Here is an 18623-nt window from a genome sequence, read left to right as displayed (position 1 = left end):
ATGCAAAGGGGGAAAAATCGTAACTTCAGAGTGGAGACAACTGGCAAATGCTGTCTCAGCCAGATGATCAAGGTCATTATCAAAATCATATTGATGGATGCAACTATCTTAGGTCCCTAAGGTTGCTGTGACAGGTTAACACAAACTTAATGGCGGAAGAATGTCTAAACTCAAGGACTTAGGGGTGCCTGGGTGGCTCAGTCCGTTAAACATTCTACGCTTGACTTCAGGGTCCCAGGATCGAGTCCCATGTCAGGTTCCGTGCTCAGCACAGAGTGTGCTTGAGATTCTCTCTCCTCTCAAATAAATAAATTAATTAAAAATAAAGTAAAGTAAACGCCTCGGCAGGGTTGATTCCCTCTCTTCCATGCTTCCCTCCTAGCTTCTGGGGGCTGCCTGCAATTTTTGGCATTCCTTGTTTTGTGACAACACAATTCCAATCTCGCTCTCCGTCAGCACATAGCATTCCCTGTGTGTCTACCTCTATGTCTCTGGTTTCTTGTAAGGACACCAGTCATGGGATCAGGACTCATTCTAATTACGACCTCATCTTAACTTCATCACATCTGCAAAGACCCTCTTTTCAAATAAGGTCATGTACTTTTTTTTTTTTTTAAGATTTTATTTATTTATTTGTCAGAGAGCAAAAGCAGGGGGAGCAGCAGGCAGAGGGAAAAGCAGGCTCCCTGCTAAACAAGGAGCTTGATGCAGAACTTGATCCCAGGACTCTGGGATCATGACCTGAGCTGAAGGCAGACGCTTAACTGAGTCACCCAGGTGTCCCTAAGGTCGCATGCTGAAAGTCCAAGTAGACAGGCCTTTGGGGGAGATGATGCTATTTAACCAAGCATAGCACCTTTGATGTGATGGAATGAAAAAGGAACTTAACCTCTGGTCTTCTCACTGAAACCCACAACCTCCCCACTTTGTCTAAGCATCGGAAAAACATCAGACAAATCCCAACCGAGGGATATGCTATGAAACACCTAACACTCCGTAAAATGGTCAAGGTCAACAAAAAACAAGGACCCTCTGAAAAACTGTCACAGCCAGGAGGAACCTAAGGAGATAGGACAACAAAATGTCAGGCAGTATGCTGAGTGGAATCACGGAACAGAAAAAAAATATCAGGTAAGAACCAAGGAAATCGGAGTGAAGTATGGGCTTCAGTTAGTAATAATGTATCCGCATCAGTTCAGCTCCTGAAAATTATTGTTTATATAGAATCAGACAGAACAAACAGATTCGACTCTCAAAGGCAGGCAAATTGGGAGCTTGGGGGACACCTGGAAGTTTTTCCCTTGCAGAGAACTACAATCAACGCTTGTTGATTTTAGTTTTTAAGTAGCTTTTAAGTATCTTTATTGGGCAATAAATAACAGGCTTATGAAACTGGCCTGTTTCCGAGTTCTTCAGTTTTCCATCTGGATGAAAAGAACCAAAGCTAAATGCAATCAGACCAGAGTACAGGCATTTCTTGGGCTGTGGCAGGTCCTCAAAAACAAAGCTTAAGAGTAATCTTTTTTTTTTTTTTAAGATTTTATTTATTTATTCGAGAGAGAAAGAGCATGAGAGAGGAGAAGTTCAGAGGGAGAAGCAGACTCCCCATAGAGCTGGAGCCTGATGCGGGGCTCGATTCCAGGACTCCAGGATCAGGACCTGAACTGAAGGCAGTGGCTTAACCCACTGAGGCCCCCAGGTGCCCTAAGAGTAACCTTAATAGGAAATAGACAGGGCATGTCTTTGTGAATTTTAGAAAAGACTTGAATCAGTTAGAGACATGTGATGTTCTTGAAGAGGACCAGTCTTTTCCAAGTAATGTATCAGGTTTTAGTCTACTGCAATACATGTCCTACTTAAAAAAATTAAAAATAACTCAAAAGCATTTAGGAATGTAAAGAAGCAAAGATATGAAAAATATGTTTTTCTGGAAAAGGAAATTAGGGGGGAGAGAAGTTCTGTCGGTCGATCATCAGTTTAAAACAATACACAGCAAAGACTAGACAGCTTGATCAAGGGAATGGTAGGGAGCCAAGAGATGGACCTTATGGATAGGCTTTTTCTTACATTAAAAAAAGTCATATTTAGGGGCGTCTGGGTGGCTCCGTCAGTTAAGCAGCTGCTTTCAGTTCAGGTCATGATCCCAGGGTCCTGAGATCGAGCCCTACATCGGGCTCCCTGCTCCACAGGAAGCCTACTTCCCCTCTCTCACTCCCCTTGCTTGTGTTCTCTCGATATCTCTGTCAAATAAATAAATAAAATCTTTTTTAAAAAGTCATATTCCCTGGGGTTAATAACATATTTTATGTTTATAAAAAAATTTAAAAATTAAAAAAAATAAAAAGTCATAGTTACAAAGGGCTATTGGAGTCAATGAAGAAGTAAAGGGTCACTTCATGAAGAGCTGTGGAAAAGCTTAACTTGGACAGTGCTGGGATTTTGACTGACATTTATTCAGAAAGAATGTACCACATTAAGAGACTGAGCCTTCCCGGTTAATCATATCCCTACTTCGATTCATTTCTGATTCCCCTGGAGGAGTAATGTATTGAGTTTGCTGGTGATGTTTGACAAGTTTTCATATTCTGTTCACATGTGGCTCTTTTTTTTTTTTTTTTTTTGAGACACAGTGAAAGCAAAAGAGATCACAGAGGAAGAGGGAGAAGCAGACTCACCACTGAGAGGAGAGCCCGATGTGGGACTCGAACCCAGGACCCCAGGATCATGACCTGAGCCGAAGGCAGGTCATTAACCAAATGAGCCACCCAGGTGCCCCAATACGTGGCTCTTGATAAGAGATTTTTTTTTTTTAATTGTATTGAAGTTCCATTTATCTCCTTTTTGTCCCAGCATTCACCAAAGAAATCACGTTCTCTTCTTTTAGGAGAGAGAGAACACAGGAGGGGGATCAGCAGGCAGAGGGAGAGGGAGAAACTGGCTCTCTGTTGAGTGAGGAGCTGGATGTGGGACTCGACCCCACGTCCCCAAGACCACGACCTGGACCTGGGCGGAAGACAAATGCTTTACTGACTGAGCCACCCAGGAAACCCTCTTCTTTTCGGATTTTAATGTAAGTTCATCCTAGCTTCCCTAATGATTAACCATTACTGGTTCCTGGAACCAGTTTCCTTTTATTATGACGTAGTCCCGTTGGTGTATGGTGGTGAATTTATTACAGGGGTTTTATTCAGGATTTTTTATATCTGCGTTCCCATCTTTGTCCAACGTAGGCTATAACCTTGTAGAATCAGTTCTCTTTTTATGCTCTGTATTAAAATATCTTAAGAATTATCTGTTCTTGGGGCACCTGGGTGGCTCAGTGGGTTAAGCCTCTGCCTTCAGCTCAGGTCATGATCTCAGGGTCCTGGGATCGAGCCCCACATCGGGCTCTCTGCTCAGCAGGAAGCCTGCTTCCTCCTCTCTGCCTGCCTCTCTACCTACTTGTGATCTCTATCAAATAAATAAATAAAATCTTAAAAAAAAAAAAGAATTATCTGTTCTTGTGGTGCCTGGGTGGTTCAGTCATTAAGTGTCTGCCTTTTCAGCTCAGGTCATGATCCTAGGGTCCTAGGATCGAGCCGCATTCCCGGCTCCCTGCTCCGCGGGGAGCCTGCTGCTCCCCCTGCTTGTGCCCACGCTTTCTTTCTGTCAAATAAGGTGATTAATTAATTAAAAGACTTATCTGTTCTTTGAAGGTTTGAAGGCGTGCGTCTAGACAACTGGCTGATCCTTTTAGGGGCTATATTTTGTTTGAACGTAAGAAAAAAAGGAAAAGGGAACAAGTTGCTTTTTCTTAAGAGGTTGCTGGTGTATTACGATTTTCTACCTCTTCTTGAATCGGTTTTGGCCAGTGATAAATGTTTGTGGATTACGGCTGTAACAGACGACCGCAAACTTAGTGGCTTGAAACAAGAGAATGCAGGTGGGGTCCGAGGGTTCCCAGACCAGGTTCAGCCGCTTACTGCTGACAAAATCCAAAGGCGGAGAGACCATGGTGGTGAAACAGACAGGAATTTACTTCAGTGAGGCCAGCACTGGGGAAGACAATCAACAGTTTCAGAGACTGTCTCCAAAGTGCCGGAAAAAATTCCAGGTTTACCTAAGGGACGAAGGTCGGTGGGTCCCCACAGGTGGGCAGTGAAGATCTGGTCCATCATTGTCCTGGAGTCAGTCACCCGCGGGAGGGGTCCCGCTGGCTCAGGGCGGTTGTTGATGGCTTGAGGGGCTGGATAGTTCGGTTCCCAGCCCGGGTGACTTGCCCACGGGGTCTTTTGCCTGAGGTAAGAGATAAACTGGAAAGAAGAACTTAATCGGTTAGAATGTTGAGGTCAACCTGGAGATTGGTGGAGTCCTCTTTCAGAAACTTTATTTTGCAGCGGTCGTAAGTCCCAAATGGGTTTCGTGGGGTAAGAGCAAGATGTGAGCGGGGCTGCGATGCTCTGGAGGCTCTAGGGGGAAATCCATCTTCCTGCCTTTTCCAGCGTTTCTAGGCTGCCCGCACCTCTTGGCTCATGGCTCCCTCCTCCATCTTTTTTTTTTTTTTAAGGTTTTATTTATTTACTCGACAGACAGAGATCACAAGTAGGCAGGGAGAGAGGTGGGGGGAAGCAGACTCCCCGCCGAGCAGAGAGCTCGATGCGGGGCGCGATCCCAGCACCCCGGGACCATGACCCGAGCCGAAGGCAGAGGCTTTAACCACTGAGCCGCCCAGGCGCCCCTCCTTACTCCATCTTTGAAGTTCATTGTTCCAACCTCTGCTTCAGCACCACATGGCCTTTTTCTGATTTTGACCCTCTTGCTCTCCTCTTGTTAGGACCTTTGAGATTATATTATATATCATATATTATATAATTATATATTATATAATGTTATATATGTTTATAATCACAATTACTTATAATTTTATTATAAATTTATATTATAATAAGAAATTATATATAAATTTATATATAAATATATAATTACAGTTTTATTATGAATTTATAATTTATAATTATTCTATATAATTATATATTATATTTGATAATCCAGGATGATCTTTGCATGCAGGATCCTTAAATTAAGCCCGTCCAGGGCTGCCTGGGTGGCTCAGTGGGTTAAGCCGCTGCCTTCAGCTCAGGTCATGATCCCAGGATCCTGGGATCGAGTCCCACATCGGGCTCTCGGCTCGGCGGGAACCTGCTTCTCTTCCTCTCTCTCTGCCTCCCTCTCTGTCTACTTGTGATCTCTCTCTGTCAAATAAATAAATAAAATCTTTAAAAAAAAAAAATTAAGCCCGTCCACAAAGTCCCTTTGGCAGGCAAAAGGCAACGCCCAGAGTTTGCAGGGGTTAGGGTGTGGCCGTCTCTCGGGAACAGTGTTCTGCGTCCCACACTCACCGTATTCTCAACGTGTCTCTGGTTTCCTGATTCTTTATTCTGATGAACTCTTCATTACAGAGTGGCTATTTTCGCAGGTCGCCACGTTTTAGAAAGCACATGCGAGGTATCCTTTGTTTCCAGCACTGTGTGTTACAGATGAAAAACTCAAAGCCACTCAGATTCTTTTTATTGTAAGGAACCATGGCGGTCATTGTGGCTAATTTTTCAGTATTCTTTTTTTTTTAAGATTTTATTTATTTATTAGACAGACAGAGATCACAAGTAGGCAGAGAGGCAGGCAGAGAGAGAGGAGGAAGCAGGCTCCCCGCGGAGCAGAGGGCCCGATGCGGGGCTCGATCCCAGGACCCTGGGATCACGACCCGAGCCGAAGACAGGCTTTAACCCACTGAGGCACCCAGGCGCCCCTAATTTTCCAATATTCTTTTCATTCCAAGTGATTCGTCTAGGCTAGTTCTCATTTTCCTGGTCAGGGCTCCATGTTGGAATGGACACGTGTGCCGCAGGTGTCTGGCAAGGACCACCTTGTTTCTAAGAAAGAGTCCTCGAAGGGGAAAACCCTTATTTTCCCCTTCAGGTGTTGCAATATTGAAGGGCCCGGGGACAAAAGGACGAGACTGATACGAAGCGAAGGTAAAGCAAAGCTTTATTTCGCGCCAAGCATCCAGAACCAAACTAACCGGGGGGGGGGGGGGGCACCCCTTACAAAGAGGCGACCCCTCCCAGCCTCACAGACTAGCTTTTACAAAGCAAAGGCCATGTGGCTGGGCCTGGCCACACACAGGTGGCCAATGAGATTGCAACACCCAGAGAAAGCTGCACAGTCACGCTAGGTCACACACGGGTGGTCAATTGAACTACAATTCCCCCATAGTAGACATTTGCACGAGCCTATCACCTTGGTCAGAATTGGTGCCCAAAAGGCACCCAACAGGCGGGGCCCACATTCTTTGGTAGCTAGGGAGGCAGTATGTGCGCCCCACTGATTGGATGTCTCCACCTGGCTTGACTCATCCCTGCATTCTGGGCTCTGTTCTCTCTACCTGACCTGACACGTCCTGGTATATGGGCTCTTTCATCAGGGGCTGGTCGGCCATACGTTCCCGGTTTCCCAGACCCGTTTCTAAGTGAGCTCCTCTGGGGGACAGGGTCAATCTAAGTTCACTGCATAAACAACAAAATGGCTGTTCTACCAAGGTGGGGCTGCTCCAGGTAAGTAGGCCCCTACGACATCTAGGTGTGATCCCTAAAAGTCCAGCCATCCCATCATGCTGCCAGCCCAAGGATGAAACCAAAACTGGAAAAGGGTACAGTCAGGGGAGTCACAGAGTCAAAAGACTCAGAGAGAAAGGGCTCTAGCTCCAGAGAGATTATAAATAGACCATTGTGAAAGGTAAGTTACTCTCATTTGCAAGAAGGGGAAAGTTTTTTAAAATTGTGAATGTGATTTATAATAAAAAAAAAAATGGATACGGGGGCACCTGGGTGGCTCAGTGGGTTAAGCCTCTGCCTTTGGCTCAGGTCATGATCTCAGGGTCCTGGGATCAAGCCCCACATCAGGCTCTCTGCTCAGCAGGGGGCCTGCTTCCTCCTCTCTCTCTGCCTGCCTCTCTGCCTGCTTGTGATCTCTCTCTGTGTGTCAAATAAATAAATAAAATCTTTTTAAATTTTTAAAAAATGGATGTTGTATTGGGTTCTTCATCCCATTTCCGGCACAGAGCTCCCCAAACCATCGGAATTTCTCAAGTGAGAAGAGCAATCAAGATGCCTTTTGTTCTGTTCATGGTGACTCCCAGGCCTCACAAGGGTGAGGACGGTTTGCTAGTTGAGGCCACTGTGTAATTAGAGGGTTGGAGCCTTCTGGGTTTACCCTCACCCTCCAGGAAGGGGAGAAGGCTTGGATCCAAGTGGAGTTCAATTACCAATGGTAATGATTTCATTCATCGTGCCTACTTAATGAAGCCTCCATAAAAACCCCAAAGGATGAGGTTCAGACAGTTGCTAGGTTGGTGAGCAGGTGTATATCTGGGGACAGTGGCCCTTGGAGAACATGGAAGCTTCCTCCCTTCGCACATACCTTGTCCTGCACATCTCTTCCATCAGGCCGTTCCTGAGTTATATCCTCTTACAACAAACCCGTCACCTCGTCAGTAAACTGTTTCTCTGAGTTCTGTGAGCTGCTCTAGCAAGTTAATTGAATCGAAGGTGGGGGTCATGGGTATCTCCAGACTCTGGCCTGTTGGTCAAAAGTACAGGGGCCAGTCTGGACTTGTGTTTGGCATCTTAAGTGTGGGGACAGGAGGGTGAGGGGCGGCCTTATAGAACAGCCCTTTACCCGTGGGATATGACCCTATCTCCAGGTAGATGGTATAAAAATTGACTTGACTCGTAGGATACCCTGCTAGTGTCTAAGGATTGTTCGGTGGTGTGGGGAACTGGCCCCTGTGCACACGCACGCGCACACACGCACACGCACATTGGAATTCGGTGCAGAATGCTTCTTACAAGCATAGCCACACAGAGAGAGAGAACGCACAGGTCACTAAGTAAAACACGGAACTGTAACAATTACTGGACGGCGGAACTACAGTTACCATCAAGCTTCTCTCCGTCCCAGGGAGGAAAAAAATCTACATTTCCTATTTAAGTGACTTGAGCTCGTACTGGCGTAGGAACAAAAAAATAAAACTAGGCTTCCCAATCGAGATACCAGAATCTCCAAGATAAAGGAGGAAATAAACTAATGACCAGAAATACGGACATCTGACGCTGCTCACCAAACAGTCCAGCCATAAATCCCACCCCCCAGGCCCCCACCCCTGCCATAGGGACAGAAGTCTCTGTACGAGGGTCAGAACCAGACCAAACCGGACTTGGCCAACACGCAGGTATCACCTGGGACGAAGCAGAACCAAAGGACTCATAGAAAACACAGGGTCCGTGAGGGGGCACCTGGGTGGCTCAGTGGGTTAAGCCGCTGCCTTCGGCTCGGGTCGTGATCTCGGGGTCCTGGGATCGAGTCCCGCATCAGGCTCTCTGCTCGGCGGAGAGCCTGCTTCCCTTCCTCTCTCTCTGCCTGCCTCTCTGTGATTTCTCTGTCAAATAAATAAAATCTTAAAAAAAAAAAAAAAAAAAGAAAACACAGGGTCCGTGAGACCCAAGCTTTACTGTTTTGTGAGATTCATGCTGGGCCAGGCCAGGGCAAACCGCCATGGAGAGGCTGCATTCAGGCAACAGGCTTGAGCAAAGTGAACTTGAACAAGGCAAAAGGCCGCAGTGACCACGGAGCTGAATGCAAACAGGCTCCTTAAAAGACACACCTCGGAACGGCCACAGACCCTAAGGGACCAATTACAACCGGCCCAGTTCTTAAAATCACCAAAAAAGGAAAAATTCCCTGCGGTCCCATACTCCGTCACTCCATCCTGTAAATATACCCCTGACCACCGCCGCGTGGCAGACACTCTCTCCTTCGCTGTCCCGTCCATGGCTCGCTTGCACTGTGTTCAAGAAACTTCTCTCTTGTTCTGCCTTGAGTGAATTCTTCTTTTTTTCTTTTTAAGATTTTATTTATTTATTTGATAGACAGAGATCACAAGTAGACAGAGAGAGAGGGGGGAGCAGGTTCCCGGCCCAGCAAAGAGCCCGATGCAGGCCTTGATCCCATGATCACGTGAAAATCAAATCCATAAAATTGGCCACATGCCTTCAGATGTCGGCATTACAAAAGTTGAGGAGGACGGTTTTAGGTCAGAGGGGAAACAATTTATAGGACTCAGGTCTCATTAATTTGGGAAACCAGACCTTGACAGAGTGGGTTTGGGGTTTGGTTTGGCTTAGCTCAGGGTACAAAGTGTTTGCTTTGGATTCGCTCCTGCCTGGAACATGTACATAAGCTCCCATTCACCGTGTCGGCAAAGTGTCAGCAATCAGAGTTGCTTCCCCAAAGAACATAGACCCTAGAAGCTTTGATGGGTATGGCTGAGCCTTCCCTCCATTGGGCTCCTCCATGTCTAACTCTGGTCCAGTTTGGACAACTGTACCTATCACACTGAGGAAAACAGCCTCATTGATACAGAAAGCTTTTTTCTGGGGTGCCTGGGTGGTTCAGTCAGTTGGGCGTCTGCCTTCGGCTCAGGTCATGATCTCCGGGTCCTGGAATCAAATCCCGCATTGGGCTCCCTGCTCATCGAGGAGTCTGCTTCCTCCTCTCTCTCCCGTTCTGCCCACCTACCCCCTGCTCTTTCTCTCTCCTAAATAAATAAATAAAAGACGGCTTTTTTCTTCTTCTTCCTCCTTATATGGCCAATCTTGACTTTATCTTTGGAATTTTGATATTTCACCAGAATTTGTCAGAGGTCAGGTCCTCCCTCAATTGCTCCTGAACTTGTGGTGCCCTTCATTCATGAACTTCCTCAGCTCGGCCAAATGGTCCTCACTGACCGGGAAACCACGACCAACAGAGTAACTTGCCCCAAATTCTTACAAACTTTGAGGCCTCTGAATCCAGGTCTCCGATGTTTTTCCCAATGTCCCCTCGCCGTTTCCCGGTGGGTTTTGTGAAGGCAAACACACTCTTTAGCAAATCTGGGTGCTGTTTTGTCTGTCTGAGCTTTGTGTCTTAAGGATCTATGATGCATCAAAATAGCTTTGAAGGTATCTTACCCCACGGGGGTGCTCGTATGGATCAGCACTTACAGAAGGGACAACTATGAACTCCGCAAAGTGGCAGAATCAAGATAATTCCAGTCCACGTGTACACGCAACTCTAGCAACTTGGAAGTCCCCAAACTGTCCAACCTGCTGAGGGCACCCTGTCATCTTTTCTTTCTTTTTTTTTTTTTTTTAAGGTTTTATTTATTTGAGAAAGAGAAGGAGAGAGGGAAGGAGGGAGGGAGCACAAGTAGGCAGAGAGGCAGGCAGAGGGAGAGGGACAAGCAGAGTCCCTGCTGAGCAGGGAGCATGTTGCAGGGCTCGATCCCAGGACCCTGAGGTCATGACCTGAGCCGAAGGCAGACGCTTCACCATCTGAGCCACCCAGGCGCCCCAAGGTCACCCTATCACCTGAAAAGTAAAATTTAAGTGGTAGAACCTGATCTTGCCTAGAGTGGGAAACTGATGCCCTCCCCAATAGGGTCCTCAGAAAGGCCTCTATGTAAGCTGGGAGAAGCGGACTTGGGGACTGATTTAGGCTAACACACTCTGTCGCGAATCTGGGCACTGTTCTGTGTGTCTTACGCCTTCATGATGCATCCAAGGGGCGACCGCTTCAAACAGGAGGGAGTTCAGGCCGTGGTGGGAAATGACCCCTTACAAGCACTGTGTGGTTCCTCTGGCATAGAAGAGGGGAGGAACGGGTACAGAGCAGACAACTAGAGGTGAGTGTCTTCCGGTCGGAAGTGTCAGCGAAAGCCAGTGTTCCCGCCCCAGAGAGGGGAGAGGGCGGATCTCTACTCCCCTTGGGCTTGGAGCTCTGCACCCCCCCAGGCAGGTACACCACGTACACCTGGAAGGGAATGCCTGCTGGCCCCGCCCAGCCCGCACCTTGGGGACTTGATGTCCCACGGGGCGGCCAGCCAGGGTACAAAGGCGTGGCTGCCATTCCTTCCGATCAGGATAAACAAACTCCAGGCAACGCCAGAGGTTAACACCTGCACCAGCTGCTGCCTCAGTGAGCTCCGGAGGCTGGCCGCTCGGAGGCCAGGCTTGCTCTGCCACGAGGGAGCTCAACACCCCAAACCAGTCAGGAGCTCACTGACTCAGCGCTGCCGCGGGGCGGGGGGCAGGGAAAGGGTGCAGGGCAGAGCTGGACGGGGGTTGGATTTGGAGGCTAAAAGGAGACACCCTAGGTCTTTCTCTGGGATAGCGTGAAATAAGCCCATTCGGTTCCCCACCAATGGAGACCTTTAGTTTCTGAAAGCAGCAGCATCCTTGAGTGGAAAGAGCCACCCAGGGGTGCCTGGGTGACTCAGTGGGTTAAAGTCTCTGCCTTCGGCTCGGGTCATGATCCCGGAGTCCTGGGATCGAGCCCCACATCAGGCTCTCTGCTCAGCAGGAAGCCTGCTTCCTCCTCTCTCTCTCTGCCTACTTGTAATCTCTGTCTGTCAAATAAATAAAATTTTAAAATCTTTTAAAAAAAAGAAAAAGAAAGAAAGAGCCACCCAGCGGTAAATCAGGAGACCAGAACCCTGAAGCATTTCCTGGCTCCATGACTGCAGACCAGCCACCGTACCTTGAATTTCAACATTCTTGCCACTAAATGATAAAAATAATTCCTACTCGGTCTATTCACATAAACTTTTTTTTTTTTTAATGTCATCTACTCCCCCCAACGTGGGGCTCGGACTCACGACCTCCAAGAGGTCGCAGGCTCTACTGACTGAGCCAGCCAGGTGCCCTCTATTTCCATAAACTTGTTGAGAGGCTTAAAGGATAAAATGTGTATAACAGCACACCATGAACTCTACTGAAGGACGCAAATAGGAGCCTTCCTCCTCTCCAAGAGACAAGGGGTCTTACAGAATCTCTAGCTTACTCTGTGTGTCCTCTATGACCACCACGGCAAGCCGTCTAGTCTTTCTTTGAACACCTTCAGTGATGGGTCTCATGACTTCTACCAGTTTCCTGGAGCTCCTGGAACCAGTTGCCACAAACCTAGTGGTTTAAACAACACCAGTGGATTATCTCACAGTTCTGGAGGTCAGAGGTCCAAAGTAGTTCTCGCTGGACTGCAGTCAAGGTGTTGGCCGGGCTCCACTCCTCTTGGGAAGCGCCAAGAAAGAATCCATTCCCTCGTCCTTCCTAGCTTCAGGAAGCGAGCTGTCCATGTTTCTTGGGCTCGTGGCTTCTTCCTCCATCTTCAAAGCTAGCAACGCAGATGGAGTCCTTGTCAAATCACATCCGTCTCCACCTGCATCCTTCATTTCCCTTTGCCGTGTGATCTAACTTACTCACAGAGTCCAGGGATTAAGGCATGGGCATGGTTGGGAGCCTCTCTTCTGCCTAACGTACCCCAGAAGGGGGAGGCTCTTCAGTACGCTGAGACATAATATAAAATCCCCACCGGCCAGTCCTAATGCTGCTCTCACATGATGTGTGGCTTCTCTGCTTCCCACATGATAGTTCTAGAATGATCTGAGCCAAGGATGTGGTTTCTTCTGTATTTTTTCTGTTAAAAAAAAAATTCTGTAGTTTCTTCTGGGGTGCGTGATCTGTCATTGACCCTCTTTCTACTGAAGCCTCCACATCCGACGAAAGTTGAGATGTCATCCCAAAGGTTGGTCTGTTCAGAGAACCCCAAACTCCCTTCATTAGGAAGCTGGGAAGATCAGCAAAGAACGGACAATCTTTACCTACCCCTTTTGAAAAGAAAGAACCACCGTATCTCAACATACATAAATAAACGCACCCAGATCATGGGTTTCCGGCTTGGTGAATTTTCGCAGAGTGAACACACCTCCGTAACCAGTAGCCAGATTAAAGACAGAACATTACCAAGCCTTCCAAAGCCCCCTTGTGGCCTTCTAGTCACTAATCTCCCCAAATGAACCCACTATCCCGCGTGGTAGCAGACTGAACTGTGCCTCCCCCACACTCTGCAAAAATATAATCCCTAGGACCCACAAACGTGACCTTATTTGGAAAAAAGTTCCTCATGTTATTCAATTAACCGTCTGGAGAAGAGATCATCCTGGATTGCCCGGATGGGCCCTGGCTCTTACAACAAGTGTCCTTACAGGAGACAGAAGAGGGAAAAGACCCACTTGGGGAAGGGCATGGGAAGACAGAGAAGGAGACGACAGAGGGAGGCCACCATGATGGGGTCGGGCAAGCTGTTCTACAGCTGCCAGGAGCTAGAAGGGGTAACCGTGGGTTCTCCCCTGGAGCCTCTGGAGGGAACAAAGCGGACATCTTGACTTCAGACTTCCGGGTTCCTGGCTGTGAGAGAATGAATTCCTCCTGTTGAAAGTCATGGAGTGTGTAGAGATCAACGGTTATGGCAACCCTGGGAAATGAATACAAACTCAGCTTCGCTGTTTTCTGCTGACATAAAAAGAATTTAGTGAGGGCGCACGTTTTGTGTGTGACTTCTCTCACCCAGCGTTCTCTCTCTCAGCACTCAGGGTTATCCCTGCTCAGGTGTGCGATGGAAGTTGGCTGGTTCTCATGACTGTGCTAATCCTCCGTCAGAAAATGCCCACCAGCAGGGCAGACATTTCCGTTTGCTGTACTTCCTCACCAACGTGTGCTGCGTGTGCGTGTGTGTGTTTGTGCGTAGAACATTTTGCTTCTGATTCCATTCCCCTAAGGATTAATGAGATCTGTTCTCTTTTCACATATTTTTTGGCCATTTCAGCATCTTTTAAAAAAAAATTAAAAGATTTTATTTATTTGTTAGAGAGAAGGAGCACAAGCAGGGGGAGCAGCGGGCAGAGGGAGAAGCAGACTCCCCGCAGAGCAGGAAGCCAGATATGGGGCTCCATCCCAGAACCCTAGGATCATGACCTGAGTCAAAGGCAGATGCTTCACCAACTCAGCCATCCAGGCACACCTGACCCCAAGAATATTAATAACAATGATGACTGAATTGTGTCCCCTCCCTGATTCCCATGTCGAAGCTCTAACCCCCAGGGTGACTATATTTGGAGGCAGGACTTTTTAAAAAAAAAAAGATTTAATTTATTTATTTAACAGAGAGAGCGAGATTACAAGTAGGCAGAGTAGCAGCCAGAGAGGGGAGGAAGCAGGCTCCCTGCCAAGCAGAGAGCCCGATGCGGGGCTCGATGCCAGGACCCTGAGATCATGACCTGAGCCAAAGGCAGAGGCTTAACCCACTGAGCCACCCAGGCGCCCCGGAGGTAGGACTTTTAGGATGTAATTGAAGTTAAATGAGGTCAGAAAGGTGGGGTCCTAATCTGGTAGGACTGATGCCCTTTTAAAAAGACAGCATGCATTAGAGAAAAGGCCATACAGACGGAGCAAGATGGCGGCCATCAAAGAGTGGCAGGGCAGGTCCCCAGCAGGAAGTGAGCCACCCAGCACCTTGATCTAGGACTTCCAGCATCCAGAACCAAGAGAAAATAAATTTCTGTTGTTTAGGGCTCCCAGGCTATGGTATTTTGTTATGGCAGCCCAAGCTGACTAATGCAACAACAATAAAAATGTCATGTCATTACCCATAATTTGACATAATGACATTTTCTTTTTTTGTAATAGCATTAGCCACATATTCTGGGGCTATGGTCAGTGCTTTCATCCATAATCTCCTAATCTTCACAGCAATCCTAGAGCAAGCCGTTCTTAGCTTCTTCAGAGGGCCTCCTTTCAGGTTCAAATGGCTAAGTAACTTGCCCCAGGGTAAGTGATGACTAAGTGCAGAAAGGGGACTGGAAATGACTTCTGCCTGATTCCAGAGACAGCGGGAAAATAGGTCGTAATTTAATATCCGATCATTGAGAGACAGGGATACGCAGCAAATGCATTGTGTGAGCCCCCTGTCCCTAGGCACACAGTGACAAAAACGAAGAAATCCCATATTTTCAGATGTGGGGGTTCAGAAAAGGCACCCACCATCTCCATATTGTCAGGAGCAACCTCGACCCAAGAGTCTGTGAAATTTCTACATTTATAATGATTCCAGCAGTTTTGTTCTCTAAAGTGCCTCAAATCTATTTAATCTAGGTCAGAGGACCACACGAGAGCAGTGAAGTTTGAGAGAAGCCACGAGTAGAGAGCGTCAATGCTGGAAGGGTTATAACTAGTTGCCAGTAAAATCCTCGAATTCAACACATAGGACAGGGAACCAGGGTGGCTCAGTCTGTTAAGTGTCTTGATTACAGCTCAGGTCATGATCCCAGGGTTCTGGGATCAAGCCCTACATGGGGGGGGGGGGTTCCCCTGCTCAGCGGGGAATCTGCTTCACCCCCTCCTTCTGCACCTCCCCCTGCTTGTGTTCTCACTTGCTCTCTGTCAAATAAATACATAAAATCTTAAAAAGAAAGAGAGAGGGGCACCAGGGTGGCTCAGCGGGTTGGGCCTCTGCCTTAGGCTCAGGTCATGATCTCAGGGTCCTGGGATTGAGCCCTGCATTGGGCTCTCTGCTCCGCGGGGAGCCTGCTTCCTCCTCTCTCTCTCTGTCTGCCTCTCTGCCTGCTTGTGATCTCTCTCTGTCACATAAATAAATAAAATCTTTAAAAAAAAAAAAAAAGCAATTGGCCTTGTTAGCTTCGTCATCAAAGGAGTGAGACTGATACAAAGCGAAGGTCAAGCAAAGCTTTATTTCGAGCCAAGCATGGAGAATCAAACCCACCAGCTGGGGCCGTCTCTTACAAAGAGGCGACTCCTCCCAGCCTCACAGACTAACTTTTATAGAGCAAAGGCCATGTAGCTGGGCCTGGCCACACACAGGTGGCCAATGAGATTGCAACACCCAGAGAAAGCTGCACAGTCACGCTAAGTCACACATGGGTGGCCAATTGAACTACAATTTACTCTATAGTAGATATTTGAACGAGCCTATCACCTTGGTCAGAATTGGAGCCCAAAAGGCGGGACCCACACTCCCTGGTAGCTAGGGAGACAGTATGCATCCCCCCCACTGATCAGATGTCTCCACCTGGCCTGACCTGCCCTTGTATTTGGGCTTTGCTACCTGGGACTGGTTTCCGGGACTTACTTTGAAGTAATTTCTGGGCAGGGGGGCACTCTGGCTAAACAGGACCTTACAGGCCTAACTAGGATTCTAATGTAAATACGTCAAACATAAAATTTATCCTTTCCATTAAGAAACATGCATTTCATCTATTTTAAAATCTCAGAGACCAGACATCACGTGTGACCAAAAAAGCAAGGGGACTGAAGCTCCATTCAATCACAAACTACCCCTATTTTTACAAATTAAAACAGGCGAGTTACAAATACATTCATTTTCTCACATTCAGGTTCTATTTATAGGACTTGCTAAAAACGGGATTTGAAGAGCTGTAAACTATTTCAGTGAGCAAAGTAAGGCCATTAGATAGACTATAGACGCGTGTGATGCTTATGGTATGAAGTATAAACTCTTAAAAAGAATGTAAAACATTTGAAACAGACATAGCTCCGGCTGGCTGTGCTGCTGTTCCCTGGAGTAAAAGAGTGATGTCACCAGGAACATTTTCTTTTCATCCCTTGGCACAGATGCCGTCTGTGAGTGGGTCCGGCTGGCTGTGCTGCCGTTCCCTGGAGTAAAAGAGTGATGTCACCAGGAACATTTTCTTTTCATCCCTTGGCACAGATGCCGTCTGTGAGTGGGTCCTGAAGCTTCCTCTGGGTTGACTTTGATCAGTGATTTTTTAAAAATTTTATTTATTTATGTATTTATGTATTTGACACAGAGAGAGAGCAGAAGCAGGGGGAGCAGCAGAGGGAGAGGGAGAAGCAAACCTCCCCCTCCCCGCCCTGCCACAGCAGGGAGCCTGACTTGGGGCTCCACCGCAGAACCCTGGCATCGTGACCTGAGCCGAAGGCAGAGCACCCAGGGCCCCCCCCCATCAGTGATTTCTGATCCAGCCACCCCATGGGCCAAGGACATTTCATTATAACGAAAGCATGTTGCTGTGCTCTCCCCATTACTGTATCCACTCAGCTGGGCCAACACAGCCCCCCACCCCCGCCCCCAGTCCAGTGGCCAACGTACTCATTTGGCTTTTCTATTCTCTAAAGAATGGACTTTGACAGCACACCCCAGGACGCACCCCAAGACTCTCGGAGGGAGTCTGTGACAAGTTGTTTTAAGGAACTGATTTTCCAGACTCTCCATTTCCTTGTTACAAGCACCCTGCCTGAGAAAAGCACAGTGCGTTGAGTGTTCCTTTGGGTTGTCTTTGCCCTTTCTCTGTTCGGTCTTTGCCACCAGAAAAGTCACCTTCTCCCAAGGGTGCATTGCCCCAGGGTGCAGAAACTTGCAATCGGACCATTTCAAGCTCTGTTACCAAAACTTGTAATACATCTGCGCTGTCTGAGGGCTGCGCTAATGCGAATCAGTGATAATTCCATCCCAAAGAAAAGTTGTTAACGCTTAGACCTCTAAGGTCTCAGGAAATAGGCATTTTCATTTTCAACTTATATTTGCATTTTTGTGGAGAGAAGTATGACGGGGGCGGGGGGGGGGTAAAATAAAAAGTCATCCGGCATGAAAGTGTATATCATCCTGAATTTGTGGAGGGAGGAACAGGGACATACGAAGAGAAAAAGGAACCATGCAAAATTTCTAACCAGCACATAGGAGTTTGTTCTTGTCTTTTTAAAGTGCATCATAGTATCAAATCGTGGCGGTGTTTACACTTCACGGGCTATATTTAGAAAATGACGTAAGTGCAGGTTTTAGCATATTACTATTTATAACATGCCGGCTCTTGCAACGACTTTTAATTATCACAGAAAGTGTTAGGTGCCCGCTACAAAATATGCAAAGGTCACGTCGATTTCCAGAAAGTCTTTTCGGGGTGCGCAAACAGAAAATCTCCAAAGTACTCACTGTGTCCCGGAGAACGATTTTCCAAGGGCCAAGGCCGGGCTTTTCCCGGGTTTGCCGCTTGCGCCCTCTGCTGGTGAGCCGCGTCTCTAAGCGGGCAGCGCGGTCTCTGCTCTCTGCAGTCCCGGCGGGGTCCAGGTCACGCGCGTGGGGCCTGCACAGAGTCGGGCTGCCCGTGGCCGCCACTGTGGTCAGACCCATGTGGATTTGCGTGATCCCTTCGCCGCACACAGAGCACGGAATCACGCGGTCCGGCAGGCCCCGGAATGCTCTCACGCCCAGGTGCGGGACTCACGTGACCTTCCCTTGCCCACTGATGGAACCAGAAGTTTCTGGCCTTGGAAACAGTAATCGTGTTGGAATAATCACGGTAACAATACCCAGCACCACAGTCGATGGTGTTTACTATGTGCCTGTCCGTCGCTGTCCGAAGCACTCTCCGTAAATTCACTCCCGGAGCCCTATGAGGTAGGAACCTTTATTGTTCCCGTTCTCCAGAGGAGGGTTTTGGGCACCGAGCAGTGAAAAATAAGATAAATCGCCCACGTCGCACAACTGATCAGAGACACAGCCAGGATGTGGAGCCAAGCAGCCCCCAGGCCCACCCCATTTGGCACACTTGCCACCGTTCTTTCCCATTCGTTGAGGAAAACTGAGAAACATGGGCACAAAGACAAAATAAAAATCTGTCCCCTCCCCACCCAGGGATAGTCACTGGCTAGTGTTTCAGC

General features: G+C 47.7%; 1 protein-coding gene across 1 annotated transcript in view; it reads right to left on the bottom strand.

The window, feature by feature from the left end:
* The window catches only part of SLC47A1 (solute carrier family 47 member 1), a 54837-nt gene extending 36744 nt beyond the window's left edge, over window positions 1-18093 (bottom strand). Inside the window, exons 1-2 of the mRNA XM_045984872.1 lie at window positions 17896-18093; window positions 10923-11089 (exon numbers count right to left, since the gene is read on the bottom strand). Coding sequence (XP_045840828.1) covers window positions 10923-11089; window positions 17896-18093 — 365 coding nt within the window. The remainder of the gene's footprint in view (window positions 1-10922; window positions 11090-17895) is intronic.
* Window positions 18094-18623: the final 530 nt, after the last annotated feature.

The sequence above is a fragment of the Meles meles genome, chromosome 18 (assembly GCF_922984935.1).
Source record: "Meles meles chromosome 18, mMelMel3.1 paternal haplotype, whole genome shotgun sequence".
In the NCBI taxonomy this organism is placed as follows: domain Eukaryota; kingdom Metazoa; phylum Chordata; class Mammalia; order Carnivora; family Mustelidae; genus Meles; species Meles meles.
This window is presented reverse-complemented; position numbering and strand designations above follow the sequence as displayed.